This window comes from Schistocerca cancellata, chromosome 1 (genome assembly GCF_023864275.1).
Source record: "Schistocerca cancellata isolate TAMUIC-IGC-003103 chromosome 1, iqSchCanc2.1, whole genome shotgun sequence".
In the NCBI taxonomy this organism is placed as follows: domain Eukaryota; kingdom Metazoa; phylum Arthropoda; class Insecta; order Orthoptera; family Acrididae; genus Schistocerca; species Schistocerca cancellata.
In genome coordinates, this window is record NC_064626.1 from 423,208,217 (window position 1) to 423,224,344 (window position 16,128).

Genomic DNA, 16,128 nt, shown 5'->3' on the forward strand with positions numbered 1-16,128 from the left:
CACAGCTTTCGCTCGCATACAACAAAGTTGGTCGAAAGATTGAACGGTGCACAGATAACTTAGTCTTGGTACTGACTTCCTTCTTGCAGAAGCGAACAGATCGTAGCTGAGCGCTCACTGCATTAGCTTTGCTACACCTCGCTTCCAGTTCTTTCACTATCTTGCCATCCTGTGAGAATATGCATCCTAAGTACTTGAAACCGTCCACCTGTTCTAACTTTGTTCCTCCTATTTGGCACTCAATCCGTTTTTATTTCTTCCCCACTGACATTACTTTCGTTTTGGAGATGCTAATCTTCATACCATAGTCCTTTGCAAACTCCCTGAAACTACTCTGAACCATGAACTCAATTTACCGTCAACTCTAACTGCTGCCTGACTATCCATGTAAAGACCTTTAATTGCTTGCAAAAGTTTTCCTCCTATTCCATAATCTCGTACAACAGACAATAACTTCCTCCTAGGAACCCGGTCATACGCATTTTCTAAATCTATAAAGCATAGATACAATTCCCTGTTCCACTCATAACCATAACACTTCTCCATTATTTGCCGTAAGCTAAAGATCTGGTCCTGACAACCTCTAAGAGACCTAAACCCACACTTATTCTCATCCAATTGGTCCTCAACTAATACTCGCACTTTCCTTTCAACAATACCTGAGAAGATTTTACCCACAACGCTGATTAGAGAGATACCTCTATAGTTGTTACAATCTTTTCTGTTTCCATGTTTAAAGATTGGTGTGATTACTGCTTTAGTCCAGTCTGATGGAACCTGTCCCGACTCCCAGCCCATTTCAATTATCCTGTGTAGCCATTTAAGCCCTGACATTCCACTGTATTTGACGAGTTCCGACTTAATTTCATCCACCCCAGCTGTTTTATTGCACTGCAATCTATTGACCATTTTCTCCACTTCCTCAAATGTGATCCTATTTCCATCATCATTCCTATCTCATTCTACCTCGAAATCTGAAACATTATTGATCGCATTTTCACCTACATTGAGCAACTCTTCAAAATATTCCCTCCATCTGCCCAAGGAATCCACAGGATTCACCAGCAGTTTTCCTGACCTGTCCAAAATACTTGTCATTTCCTTCTTACCTCCCTTTCGAAGACTGCTAATTACACTCCAGAATGGTTTTCCAGCAGCTTGACCCATAGTCTCCAACCTGTTTCCAAAGTCTTCCCAAGATTTCTTTTTGGATGCTGCAATTATCTGTTTGGCTTTGTTTCTTTCTTCAACATAACTTTCTCTGTCTACCCGAGTTCCAGTATGTAGCCATTTTTGAAACGCCTTCTTTTTCCTTTTACAGGCTGCCTTGACTGTGTCATTCCACCAAGCTGTTTGCTTCACCCTACCTTTACACACTACTGTTCCAAGACATTCTTTAGCCACTTCTAGTACTGTGTCCCTGTATCTTGTCCATTCCTTTTCCAATTACTGTAATTGACTACATTCAACTAACTGGTACCTTTCTGAGATCGCTTTATGTACTTTTGCCTGATTTCCTTATCCTGAAGTTTCTCCCCTCTTATCCCCCTACATATGGACCTGACCTCCTGCACTTTTGGCCTCACAATCCCAGTTTCACTGCAGATTAAATAATGATCAGTGTCATCAAAGAATCCCCTGAATACATGTGTGTCCCTCACAGCCTTCCTGAATTCCTGATCTGTTATTATATAGTCAATGACAGATCTGGTTCCCCTGCCTTCCCAAGTATACCAGTGAATGTTCTTATGTTTAAAAAAGGAGTTTGTGATTACTAAGCCCATACTGGCACAGAAATCCAAGAGTTGTTTCCCGTTCCTGTTGGCCTCCATATCCTCTCCAAATTTACCCATAACCTTTTCATACCCTTCTGTTCGATTTCCAATCCTGGCATTAAAATCACCCATGAGCAGAACACTGTCCTTGTCCTTTACTCTAACAACTACATCACTGAGTGCCTCATAAAAACTATCCATCTTATCTTGATCTGTCCCTTCACAATGTGAATATACTGACACAATCCTAATTTTCTTGCTAGACTGTCAAATCTATCCACATCAGTCGTTCGTTTACATACCTTATTGCAACTACGCTGGGTTCCATTTCTTTCCTGATGTAAAGCCCTACACCCCATTGTGCTATTCCTGCTTTGACTCCTGACTGGTAGACCTTGTATTCTCCTACTTCCTCTTCTTTCTCACCCCTTACCCGAATGTCACTAACAGCTAAAATGTCCAGCCCCATCTTACTTGCAGCCTCTGCCAGCTCTACCTTCTTCCCAGAGCAGCCCCCATTGATATTAATGATGTCTGCTTGTACAGCAGAATTTGGGGAGATGGTGTTAGAGCACGAGGGAGAAGATTCATCAACATAAGTGCTGGTCAACTTGTCCAAAAAATGCAGGCTTTGAAGATTACAATGAATAGAAAAATGGTAAACCAGCAGTTACACCCCCTATCATGAACATATGATAGAAATGGGTACAAATAATTTTAGACCCAGAATTCATTTCTTTCAATGGATTATTCAGCAAACTGCTGCATTGCTGAATTTCCAACATTTTGTATTGCTTACAGATGAGGTCTCCCTCAAATGTAGTAGTAATGTTTTCAGCTGCTCCAAGAGACCTGTTGGTGTGATAAAAATTCAGATTACCACAAACTATTTTCTATCAACGTGGTGCCAGATAACTCAATGGGACCTTATTTGCTGCCACCTATTTGAATGTTGCAAGGTATCAAGTGTTTATTAAAGGCATGCTGCGACAACTGGTGTAAAATGCACCTCCTTTTGTCAATAAAAGGGTATATTTTCAATAGGCTGGTGACAGTGATGGCCTGGCAGAAGACATCCTGTCCTACGGTTAGTGCGATCACCAGATCTTTGTTCTAGCAGTTTTTTTCCTATGGAGTTACACAAATTGATTTATGTGAAACATTATTAGAAACTGAAGTAGAATTGCCTGGTTTATTTTACACAAAGGACAAAGAGAATTTTGACAGAATGCAGCAAGATTTTGTGTGTCACTGTAACACATGCATTGAGACTGGTAGTCATAACTTTTAAAAATCATAATGAGCTTACACTGTTGCTATACAGTGCTCAAGAAAAAATTAAATGTACATTTCTGACTATTAGTTCATCTCAAAGGACTCAATTGGGAATTCTCTAGAAGCTATACAATTCTGATCCTAAAGATTTGCAACAGCATTAATGTCATGGAAACTCTGAAGGGTTTTCTTTGTGATCATCTACTGAAACAGTGTGTGTTCAACTTTTAAGAGAGATTCTGAACTATTATTGTTTTCTTTCTCATATTCTTCCGAACTACCTCTTTAGATCATACCCTCATAGCTCCTTGCCCTACCCTCCTCAGCAACATTTTTCTTCTTTCCTCCTCCCTCCCCACATTGTAGCCCCATCCTTTTTCCCTCATTCCCACTTTTCTTTCCCTATGATTCTTTCATCAAGGTGCTGCACAATTCAGATTCAAAGTGCACACATTGAAGTGCATGTGACAAGACTATACAACATTAATGAACAATTTTTCATCAAAACTGTTAGATGTAGATGTTCTATTACTTCCACTTATGCGAGGAATGGTTTTTAACCTGGAACAGGGGACACAAAAAAAGAGAATTTGTAAAATTTATCATGCCACGTACTACTCAACACACTTACTGATGAAACTGCGCTTGTTGTGGCTGCCAAAGCAACATTTTCCTCATTTTCAGTCCACGTAGCATTACTCTTGTGGTGGTGCACTGCTGTGGCCTGAGCAACCTTTACTTTGCGTAGCCCTGAATTCTGAAGATAAAATGGCAAATGAACCATGTTGCGTAGATAGTCATGGCCACCAATGTTTGATTCGCTGAACAGGCGCCGACTATTGACTTCCACAGCCTGCATGACAAATTCATTTTAGGTGTAACTGGCATTTAAAAACTTCTCTACAAATGAAGTGCAAGCTTACACCACAACCAAATTCCTTGAAGCACAAGAAACAAGTCAATTCTCTAACACTATTCACACAATTCTTCATAAAACAAATTACACATAAAGTTGCATTATGAGTGGTGCTAAAAAACATTCAACAAAACATATCAGATCTTCCAAGCAAATAGAACAAAATCTAAGACACGAGTAACAAAAAATGAAAGAGGAAACAATTAGCAAAACTTGTCAGGATAATTATCCACTGTCTTTAGTATGTCTATCATTACTGCAGTGGTGTAATAAATATTAACACACAAAGATTGAGATTCTGAGAAGACTATTGCAAAACAGAAGGAGCAAAAATCATTAAATAATAGTAATAACAAGGATACTGCCTGTAGAAATTCTCTCTATGCATTCCAAGTTAGGCAGACATTTGGTTAACATAAAATTTGAATAAAGGAACCAAAACACATTCATGCCATACATAACTGAAAATGGTGATTCCATGCTCTGTAGAATTAAAGCCTGTTATTCATCACTTTATTATTTCACTGAGGCATACCATTCCTCCTTACAGTTGCATATAAAACAACGACCCAACCTTTCTCTTGCCATTCAGAAATTACATAAAAGAAACTACATAAAACCATAAAACTTAATTGTGAAAGAGTATGATGACACAATTACAGCTTCAAATGACTATTATGAATAAAGGTAATACATGCCATAATATCAATATGTTGGTCCAAGTACATTTTCATTTCTAACTGTCCCATTCCACTGTGGAAGAAGATATCTGGATTTCATTGTACCTCCTCTATCTACAGTGTGGCACATTAAACTTTAACAGTCCTCTATTTATTCAGATTTGTCAAGTGGAGAGCAAACCTTTATCTTAAGGACAATATCTTTATTAGTCATAATGTAAGGACTAACTGTTTCTTGCAATTTTCTGGAGTTCTTAGCAGCTTCACGAATGGTAATAAAAATGCATTGCACCTACTCAGGATTCTACCACACCAAGCAAATTACCCTCAGAAGTTTCAAAGAGACAAATTTATCTTGACTGTCTACCAAAAACCTGATGCAAATGACAAGGAACTCTTGCATCAATCATGGAAGCTCAATCATGAAAGTTCAGTCATGTATAATTTGTTCCATAACTAACTAAACATACAGAGAAACAGTCAATAAGGCACTAATTTTCATGAAACAAATTATATAAAACAAGCAGTCAAAATGTGAGGAAAAGAATAAATTGGTTACAAAGAGATACCGAAAAAACACAAAAACTGAAGAAAAGTATGAAAAATGAATGAACAACACATAAAGTAAATGTTTTGCCTTCAGAAAGAGGTATGATGCTGAGTACACCTAATAAGCACAAGCAAAAATCTTTTCATTCTGATGTCTCTCTCTTGTTCAACATTAAAGAAAAATGACAGTATAATACTGGCCGAGTTATTTTGTATGTACTTTCAGTGGAAAAAATGTATTAAAAATTCAACTCATGACAGAAATAACTGACTCCTGTTCCAAATATATAATAGATAAAATGACTTGAGAGAATCACTCTAAAGGCAGAACTCCTATGATGACACACAGTAATTCTACAAACAATGATTGCACTGTTTCACTGTTTAATATGAGAAAGCAGTATTCACCAAAACCTTAGGAAGGCAGAATAGAGTATGTACATATACAGTTTTCTCATTTATTTGAATATCACCAGGAGATATTTTCTTCACTTTCTAATACCACGATGAAGTGATAGAATATACATAATGGAGCAATCAAAGTGAAAAGAGAGATTGTTTTCCCACTGAACATGAAGTTATATACATTGTCTTTGCACCAGAGCACATAACAAGGCAGTTATCTGATGAACACTACGAAGATATGCACAAAAATAATTCGAATGACATCACTCAAGCACAGAAGAAGAAATGCAGCCTTTCAAACTATAAAGTCAGCAAAAAGTCAGCAAAAAGCCCCTCTTACATATCCTGTAATGTGACATACAAAACATTCACTGGTTACAAGGGTTTCCCCACATAATTTATCCCATAGACCTTTATATATTTTATATTTAGGAGAGAAGGGGGTGGAGGGCAGGCAGCAAGGGTGTAGTGAAACCACTATCATGAAATACTTTTTCTTCTTCAAAATAAGTTTTTTTTTTTACAAGATAAAAATTATAACAAATTTCACAGAATTGAGACCTATTAAATGAATGGTTGCATTTATAGCATTTGTTGGTGGACTGTTAGGAAAAAATATTTATCATTCCACAGACCTAAAATGGTGCATGCAGTCAGTCAGTCTTCTGTGCCATTGGGAATAAGCATCTGAATAGCACTATAATATTTAAATTAATACCTCTCAAAGGTTAAACATATGATGTGGAACACTCAAACATATTCTGAAGTTATAAGGGTGGCTGAAAACTGATAACAAAAAGAACCATAACAATACACAAATGCAGTAAATGCAAACATCAACTTTTCCACAACAGCAGTCAACTGAATACTAACCTGACTAGCAATCTGATTGAGAATGGACAGAAAAAATACAATATTAGTTTACTGCATGAATGCCAACTTATCACATAAATTCACAATAAACATTTAAAACTGGCACAAACCTTTGCAATGACGTGAGGATCAATGGCAAGGATAACAATGAATGGAGACATGGAGTCTGAGAACAACATATGCACTGCATCTAAGACAAGTAGCACTTTGTCTTGTTCACAGCTGTCAAGTCCATCAACTATAATAACAAGTCGTGTTTGTTGACTAGTAAAGCTGTCTAAGCATTTGACCTGGATAGAGAGAGAGCATAAACATTTTCATATAAAAGTTTGTCAGGTAATGGAATTTTAATTATTTATTATTATTCATTCATTAGAAATCAGTATGCTAACTTTTACTGGCTTGAAACAAAACTTTTTAAATGTAGTTTCTCTAGTATAATCTCCTGGAAATTTCACAAGCATCTTAACCTGGCTTCTTGTTCACCTTGTTATACTGCATCTGCCTTGATTCATTCTATTGGGTGACTTCCCAAGATACTCCCTAACTACCTACATGACCTTCATCCTTTTCATTAGCTTCTGGCAGTATCTCTCTCCACCTCGTTTCTGTCAATTAGTGAAGTCTCCTGATGTATAAGGGATTTTGCTTATTTCCATTAAACCCTAAACTTTTTATTACAAAATTTTATAAGAAATTGTATTACATTTCTTACAATAACCAAAACTCCAAGACTGAGACAAATGGAGTGGGAGTGGGGGTTAGGAGAAGGGATGTGACCATTACACCCCATCCCCTCTGCTTCCCATACACATGCATACATAAACATACATACATGTACATCATCACTGCAGCCACAGGTTTACAGCCTTTTCAGTGTCAGCCACAATACCTCTGCTAAGGTAGACTGACACAAACAATCATCTATGATGGATGGATCATGTCTAACTGATTTACTACCTGCTAGCTAGTCCTGTTGAAACATTTGTAAAAAACACTAGCAGTATAAATTGTCCTACATATTTGTGGTAGTAGAAGTACAGGAAGCTGTACAATTATTTTGCACAAGGGAAGAACAATACAAACAATAAAAACATTAGAAAACATGCAGTACTTTAAGTATATTATAAAATACACTGTCAAGTCATATTGAAGTGACCATCTGTTAAAAAGACTGATTAATGGCCATTCACAGTGCAGACTGCTGTGAGACGAGTCAATGAGGTTCTGAAATGTAACGGCAGGGATGTGAAGCCATGCCGACTCCAGCACTATGGCCAACTGTGCAAGGTTTCTCACCTGAGGACCCATTTTGCACTAGCAGCCCAATCGAGGTGGTCCCACAGATTCTTGACTAGGTTTAAATCCAGGAAGTCTGGTGCCCAGGGGAATAAGGCAAAGTCATCCTGGTGCTCTTTGAGCCACACACACACACACACACACACACACACACACACACACACACACACTCTGCAAGCTGTGCGACATGTTGCATTGCCCTGCTGGTAGGTGTTATCATGCTGAGGAAATAACATATTGCATGTAGGGATGGACATTGTCCCAATAACAGACACATACTTGTGCTGATCCACTGTGCTGTCCAGAATGATGAGATCACCAAGCATTCCCCAGACCTTAACATTCCCTCCTCCAGCCTGGACCCTTCCAACAACAGTTGCAGGGTGTTTTCAGTCAAATGTTCCACGCATTACCTGCCAATCGCCATCTCTCCAATGAAGCATAATATGCAGTTCATCTGAAAAGGCCACCTGTTGCCACTCATTCAATGTTCACTTGTGGAATTGGCATGCAAATTCCAGACTTTGGTGCCAATGAACAGCAGTCAAAAATTAAAATGGTTCAAATGGCTCTATGCACTACGGGACTTAACATCTGAGGTAATCTGGCCCTTAGACTTAGAACTCCTTGAACCTAACTAACCTAAGGACATCACACGCATCCATGCCCAGGCAGGATTCGAACCTGCGACCGTAGCAGCAGTCAACTTGAGTGCATGAACCAGGCATGTGCTGCAAAGGCCCATAAGCAGCAATGTTCACTGAACAGTCAATGAGGAGACACTGTTTGTAGCCCCTTGGCTCATCTGGGTGGCCAGTTACTCAACAGTTCTACATCTATTTGTCTGTGCACATCTCTGCAGCCACTGTTCATCCCCATCATCTATTGCCCATGGTGCACACAGCTGCTTTGGCACTGGTTTTGGATAGAGCCATTTTGTCATGCATGGTATATTTTAACCATGGAGACACGCAAACAGTTAACAATCTTAGCTTTCCAGAAATCTTTCCACCTTTGGCCCAAAAGCCAATGATCATATCTTTTGGCAGTCAGATAAATCCTTCCGCTTCACATTAGGACAACAAGTGCACCGTTTTCCGTATTCTCCCTGACACGCTGTATATCCTCCATTGCTAGTGTTGCCACCTGTCATCTGCATGTGGGTACTACACACTGATGTCACACGCAGGCAGTGGTAACATTAATGTGACTGGACTGTGTAATTTTACACTTATAAATCATTATTCTACCTTATGAGTCATTGACATGACACACAGGTGTTGCAGAGTTGCTGTTGATAATGCCCACAAATGGAACACTGGGATAATTAGCAACTTTTATTTGTGTATTATTCCCACATTAGCTACTATAGAGAGACAAAGAACATCTAGAAACTGTCAATTATCTGTGTTTATAGATATTCACTTACATACAATTTGGCACACTTTTAAGATCCATATAGATATTCACTTACATACAATTTGGCACAGTTTAAGATCCAATAGATCTTCCACAAGCTTACCATTTCAGTCATGAGGTTGACTTCAGAACGAAGAGCCTGAAGGAATCCCTCAGATTTCAAAGTATCAAGGCGAGCTATTGTCCTCTGCAGGTGCCTTCGCTGGGAAAATAGAAGTGCCTGCAGCATCTGACTCCAGGTATATAAATTCGCCACTACTATAGAAGCGAGCAGAACACCCAAAGCTATCATTAGTGCAACTACCATGGTGCCTTCAAAAGTGTCCTTTTTCCTATCACAAAAATGACAAAATGCTTTCAGTTGTACATTTACAAACTTCAAAAAGAAAGTACATACAATGATAATGTATCAAATACACTGCTAATGTATACCACTGCTAAATAAGTAACATATCAAAAGTGTATCTTCTGCATAAGTAATTTGCAAATATCCCTGAGCATGCTAGGTAGTATGTATGCTTCCTTGAAGTTTAATACATCAGTTATAATAAAGCTACAAAGCAATGGACATCTAACTTATTTAACTTACCCATTATCTAGAACATCAACAAGATACAATGCCAGCATGGAGACTTCTCCCAATACAGTAAGGAATGCAAATTCAAATATAACCACATAAGGCAAACAGCACAATTTCCGCCAACGCCATGCAGAGGTTGACTTCACTGAAATAAAATCAGTTCTGTCACGGAAACACGAAGCAATAGAAATAACTAAAGAAACACAAAGTCAAATGAAAATTATTGTTTTCATAGTCTACATAACAATTAGTTCTATGCCACCTACCTGCTTTAGGTCGGAAAGCCCTATACAAACGAGTTGCAAATGCCCCATAATCCCTCTCTATTGAGTCATACAAAGAACCAAGCATTTGCACCACAGAATTCTCACCTCCAGTTGTACTGCTAACTCTGGTCTGATCTGTGAAATAGAATCTGAAAGCAAATACAAAAAAAATGAAGTAGACAGACAACTGTCAGTGAGTAGCCAGTAGCAATGTCTCAAGTAAATTGTGAATTGGAAACTGTTCTTCTATTGTTATAAAACAGAACTGACATAGCTATGATGATGACTCTTCCAAACTGAGGTGATAAGTCATGAAGTAATTCTTTTTGGATATAGGAAGGACATCCAAACAGCAACACAGACATTTCATAATAAATGCAAACTCTCAGAGTTGGAAATAAAGGCAAATGAGTTACAAACAGCCACGGGACATAGAGGTCATCCTAACCTCTTTTTTTTGCACTCCTAGGCTTCACGTGACTACTCCTAGTCCTCCCTTTCTTTTATTTATTCATTTTAATTTTCTACTCTTACCTCATTAAAAAAAAAAAAAAAATAAAATAAAATAAAACCACACACACACACACACACACACACACACACACCAAGTTACAGGCTGTTTTTCAATCTGTTGTTATTGCCACATCACAGACTGTAATATCACTTATGCTAGACAAACAATGTTTTTCTACATTTACAGGTACACTCACCTAATAGGTTGTGCAGTTATTCCATCATTCCAGTGTGAACCAGGAGGATGACAAAACATGACTTGCAAAATTAATTTCAAAGTATTGAGCTTCCGTGTCAGTGACACATTAAAGTTGTATGGCCAGTACCAGTCATATCTAGAAAAAGGGGAAATGAAAAGTGATAGACGAAAGAATCTGAGAATTAGTGTATTGGGCTTCAAAACAATGATAGTAATTGCACAAATATTTGAATGGCTATGGCTTTACATGGAAACAGCATGTAATACAATCCACAGTAACAGTACATTTGAATAAATATTTCACTTTACTTAATCATTCTGTGGATCATAAAATATAAGACACACACTTACCTCTGGCTCCCATACCATATAACAACAAGGAATGTGTAAATTAGGATGAGAAGAGCTGCAGCTGTACTGACACCAGCCACCCATTGGCCAGAAACCAACCCAACCACAACACCAGTCATTAGCAAAATGTGCACAACAACAGCCAACAATAAAGAGGAAAACTGGAATACAGGATCAATCCACTGCCGGGCAAAATTCTTCATTTCCTCTGTAGGGAAATAAAAGTAACAAAAATAAATTGTAAGTGACAGATTGGAAGGTAAACAGGAAAAGAAACAGATTACAGTGAAATGCAACAGTCACAATGATAATATGAATGAAATTGATAAGGGACCCAAAAAAATTGTTGATAATGAAAAATACACAACAATCAAAAATTTTTACTTTATCACCTAACAATATAGATATCCTGAGCATTTTTTGGGATGTAGGATCACTTTTTTTTCTTTCCTCAACTGATATCAAGTGAATTCTAACTGAGACACTGGAAAACCAAATTTTCAACTACAATATCAAGGGATAAAAGACAAGTTACAGCATCATTCAACCCAGTTCCAGTCATTTCTATTGTGCGAAATGGGAAAAAAAATCTTTCAGGGTGAAAAGTTTCGTTTCTTAATTTTTAAACATAAGGTAGTAATAATAAAAATAAAGGACAATCAATCAGCTTTGTTTACACATGTGGTGGAATAACACAAGGACTACATAAATAGCACTGTACCAGGTTACAAACTTAAACTCAGTTAAGAAGCACTGAGGGCTTCAAAAACTTAATTTGTGTTGGTTTAAGCTTTTATGTATTTGCTACGTAAGTTCTGCACAAAGCAACTGACATATGACATAAAAATTCATTCTTGCAGTGCTGTAGTCATCATAATTTAAAGCTAAAATCATTTATCATTGGATACTGGGCACTATCTCTGTGTAGTTTCTACATAAAGTCAAAATGAAGTAACACTGACTAAAAGAAGAGAGTTTAAATTGATGGAATGAGGCTTACACCTCTTAAGTGTTTAATTGTGCTATGCATGTCTAGTATGTGGTCCTCAATTACAGCCTAAGAACAACTAGAAGTCATTGGTTGTGATCTTAATCCACTGGAAATCAGAAACTACACAAGGCATCAGCATATAAGATACAGCCCATACGTTAGAGTGACAATGGAGATGAAGCGAATGTTACATCGAAATCATTCATGCTGTGTACAGAAATGGGTTTTTGTGTTGGCTATTGAAATCTCACACAGCTAGGGGCCACACTAGTTTCTAGCCTGGCCCACTCGAAACCAGAGACATCACAAAGTGTCATACAGAATAGCAGCTGGCAAGGTTATAAAAGATATAATACTGTACTGATGGATGTTATGACCCAGAATTGTTGGGTCTTAAACTAGAGAAATAACATCAAATCTACAGACTCCCACTTGCAGTTATGGGGAAGGAATCAAAGACTACACCAATGAACGAATTGCAATGACTGCTGGGGGAGCGATACATAGTTGCTGTGTTTGATTTTAGTGGTGTATTTTGCACTTACTTTAAGGTGTTAGCAGCTGCATTTATTTAGATGGTGCACCAGATTTTGCTCTTATGTGACCTCTGATTTCATTTGTACTTTCAAAATGGTAGTATTTCATGCAACTGCAAACCAGTTAACAATTTCTGAATATTCTCATATGATTTCTCATAATATTACATACCTCTGAGCTTGTTGAGGAGGAAGGATTTTCCACTTCCCCATTTAGCATAAAGACCAACAGTTATTGGCATTGAAAGTGAAGGTTCACTCAGTATATCAGCCAGGGCACTGCTATATAAGTCATAGCCTAGCATGTTTTCATTGTCCTCATTAGTGTTCAAGCGGCCTGCAAAACAATTATGTTTTTAAACTGAATCTTAAAAGGCATAAACATCTTTCAACATTTACTTCTGTGGTAGACAAACTCTTGACTCCAATTAAAACATAAAAAATGTGTGGATAATAAACAAATACAGAAATGTTTTGTTTCAAAGTACAATAGCTTTCATTTTATTGATGAATGACATAACCAGTCCATCAGTTTGCTGTTATCAGTTTCATCCTTTCTATACCATTATCCTTAGACAATATCCATCATACCTTGCAGCTAAAGAAAGAGTCAAGAAAGAATTAGGTTTAAAGTCATGTCAATGTTGAGGATGACAAGAATAAAGAAAAAAAATCAGCTGTGTCCTTTCCAAAGAAACTGTCCCTATATTCATCATAATGAATTCACAGAAAGCCACAGTCAGGATGGTCAAACAGGGAATCTTAAACCCGTTTCTCCCTAATGCGAATTTAGTGGCTTAACTTCATCCAGGTGGCAAAATTAATAAAGGTGTCATAGTCACCAAACACAACCACATATTAACAATTTCTGTACACAAAGATGACTTCAGTATGAATAAATGAAGAAGGGGTGCATTAGAAAGCATCTGAATCTTGTAAACACGGCACGGCACAGTTTGGAAATTTTGAAAACCCTTCGTCATATCCACAAAGGAAAAAAATAATTGTTACAGATTTAAACTGATAACTGCTGTACAATGATGAAGTAAAAAATAAATTTAGTAAGTGCACTCATTATGAATTGTACAATCACAGCTTCCTAGTTGGGACAGAATATAGGATAGAAACAGTTCCTACAATTGCTTGGTCTTTATGTTTCTATTCCCCTTTGATATGTATGGCCAAATGGCAGTATTTGTGGATGAAGTATGTGAAACTTTTTTTAATGAATTCTGCTTCTGATTGCATCAGTTAGACAGTTGGTGTTATGTCAAGTGATTCTATAATCAAAATGCCACAAAACTTCTGCAGTTTGCATAAAAGTGCCAGCTAAGCCCTTTTGGTTGTGAATTTCTGTTTCCCATACATCATAAACATTTACAGAAGAATACAGATATCCGGAATCTAAGTGCTATTTCTTGTATAGGGATGTTAGGAACATTTACCAAAACAAATACATTGTCTTGTAGAAAACATCCAGTAATTCCTGAATTGATACGATAACCCTTTTCTTTCTTTGCTGATATTTTCATTGGATCTGTGAACAGCTGTGTGTGTTTGGAAAATGATTATAGAATCTCTCACTTGAAACTATACTCAACAACAACAACAACAACAACAACAACAACAGTTATCATGAATTAACTAACGACACTACAAATTCTGACACTGCATAGTACTCATCATGGAACTGTCACTGTACCACAGTAAACTGTATACAACAGCACTTTTTCTTTGTCCTACCAATCCTTTTTGTATTAGAAATGGCTTTGGTGCTGATGTTTCTGCTTCTGCCAGTTTACAACTCATCTTTAGTTTTTGTTATTTTTTCTTGGTAAGTTTATTCTGACGACCATTGGCAGTGGTAAAAACAGGGAAACTTAAGGAAGGTATTACAAACACTAGATACGATTAGAGTGATTCATCCAGTTTATTCTGAAAAGCATGTGGTTCTCAGAATAATACGTCCAAGACATTACCATGGTACATAAGATTGAAAATATGGTATAAAATTCACTCTCAGGACACTACATCCCACTGAGCAAGGAATATCATACCTGCTACAAAATCTTGAATTGAGTGACACTTTGTTTAAGAGCAGAACTTCCTTACCAAACACCGAGGGCACCTGAATCTCCCACCAGGGGTGGCAAGGGGAGGGTTATGGGGGCTCTAGCCCCCCCCCCCCCTCCCCCATGGAGTATCATATTACACTGGATAAAATGACTTCAGAAATCAGCGAATATATTACTCTGACAGATTCACATTTTTTACCCTGATCTCCAAAACAGTTACTAAAAACTACTTTAAGGAAGACCAAATTTTACCAGTTTGTTGGTAGAGGACCCCAACTCTCATTTTGTTAAGCCATATGCCATTCCCCCAAACCCCCCCCCATTAGCCCCCACCCTTGACCAACTTCTAGAATCGCCCCCGTCTCCCACAGTTACTTCAACTTTGAATATACAGTCAAAAGATACATACACTAACAAAGATACTCAGTAAGTGTCAATTTTTTATTGCAAACCATAACAATATGAAAAATTCTGAGTAGATTCTCTCATAAATCTGTTTGGCAAAATTTTCAAGGCCAATGAAAACAAACTCTACCGTCAATTTTATGCAACAAATCTTCAATGACTGACTGGATTCCCCTCCCCTTCTGCTCTTTTCTTCTACTTCAAACAATATTTCAGTTTTAAATGATGCACAATGAAGGCAATCACATGATGAGTTAAAATTATACTCCACAAGTTAAAATTATACCAATTACACATTTACAACAAACACATAAGAAACTACAAAGGATCATTCCAATGTTCTGGAAGGCTGTGACAGCTTTTTAGAATACTTAAGTGTAGTAAATCACACTGATCAAATTCCACAATATGAGACTACATTAGTGTAGAAATGTAATTTACAGTTAACAATACTTACGAGCCCCAAATATCTGTCCTAGGATTGTTTTTTGATGATTCATATCAATATTGTATGGTGTTTCACCTGCTTTATTTGGGCAGTATAGGAGTTGGCTGTTCTTTGGATTACGCAGCAGAATTTCCACTATGCCCTACGACAAAATCATTATTACATGTAAAGGTGAAATTTGGCCAGTTCTGTTCATTTCTTATACTCACAAGAAAACTCTTCATTCATAAAATCCTATAAAAATTCACCTTTGAACGTGCACGCATAGCAATATGAAGTGCGGTGTCTCCTTTTTTATCAGCAGCAGAAACTTTTGCTTTCTTGTCCAATAGTAACTGTGTAATTTCTGCATTTCTTATTCGAACTGCCCTCAGCAATGCTGTATCACCATCCTGAAAGAGAACATGTAATCATTTTTAAATGGATTCAGATTAATTTATATATTTATGTGTTTGTCAGGATGTCAACAAATAAGTCACAGTGTACCATAGGGTAGCATATTAACAGCTTTTTTTGTTCCTGGTATATATAAATGATTTACCTCTTTACACTGAAAGCAAAATTATTCTTTTT

General features: G+C 37.3%; 1 protein-coding gene across 6 annotated transcripts in view; it reads right to left on the reverse strand.

Moving 5' to 3' along the window:
* The window catches only part of LOC126176126 (kinase D-interacting substrate of 220 kDa), a 407,030-nt gene that overhangs the window by 47,003 nt on the left and 343,899 nt on the right, over positions 1 to 16,128 (reverse strand). For all 6 annotated transcript variants that reach the window (XM_049923291.1, XM_049923274.1, XM_049923298.1 and 3 more), the window contains exons 9-18: positions 15,804 to 15,947; positions 15,565 to 15,697; positions 12,800 to 12,964; positions 11,101 to 11,308; positions 10,748 to 10,885; positions 10,038 to 10,186; positions 9,781 to 9,916; positions 9,295 to 9,523; positions 6,584 to 6,763; positions 3,682 to 3,903 (exon numbers count right to left, since the gene is read on the reverse strand). In XM_049923291.1, the coding sequence (XP_049779248.1) occupies positions 3,682 to 3,903; positions 6,584 to 6,763; positions 9,295 to 9,523; positions 9,781 to 9,916; positions 10,038 to 10,186; positions 10,748 to 10,885; positions 11,101 to 11,308; positions 12,800 to 12,964; positions 15,565 to 15,697; positions 15,804 to 15,947 (1,704 nt within the window). The remainder of the gene's footprint in view (positions 1 to 3,681; positions 3,904 to 6,583; positions 6,764 to 9,294; positions 9,524 to 9,780; positions 9,917 to 10,037; positions 10,187 to 10,747; positions 10,886 to 11,100; positions 11,309 to 12,799; positions 12,965 to 15,564; positions 15,698 to 15,803; positions 15,948 to 16,128) is intronic.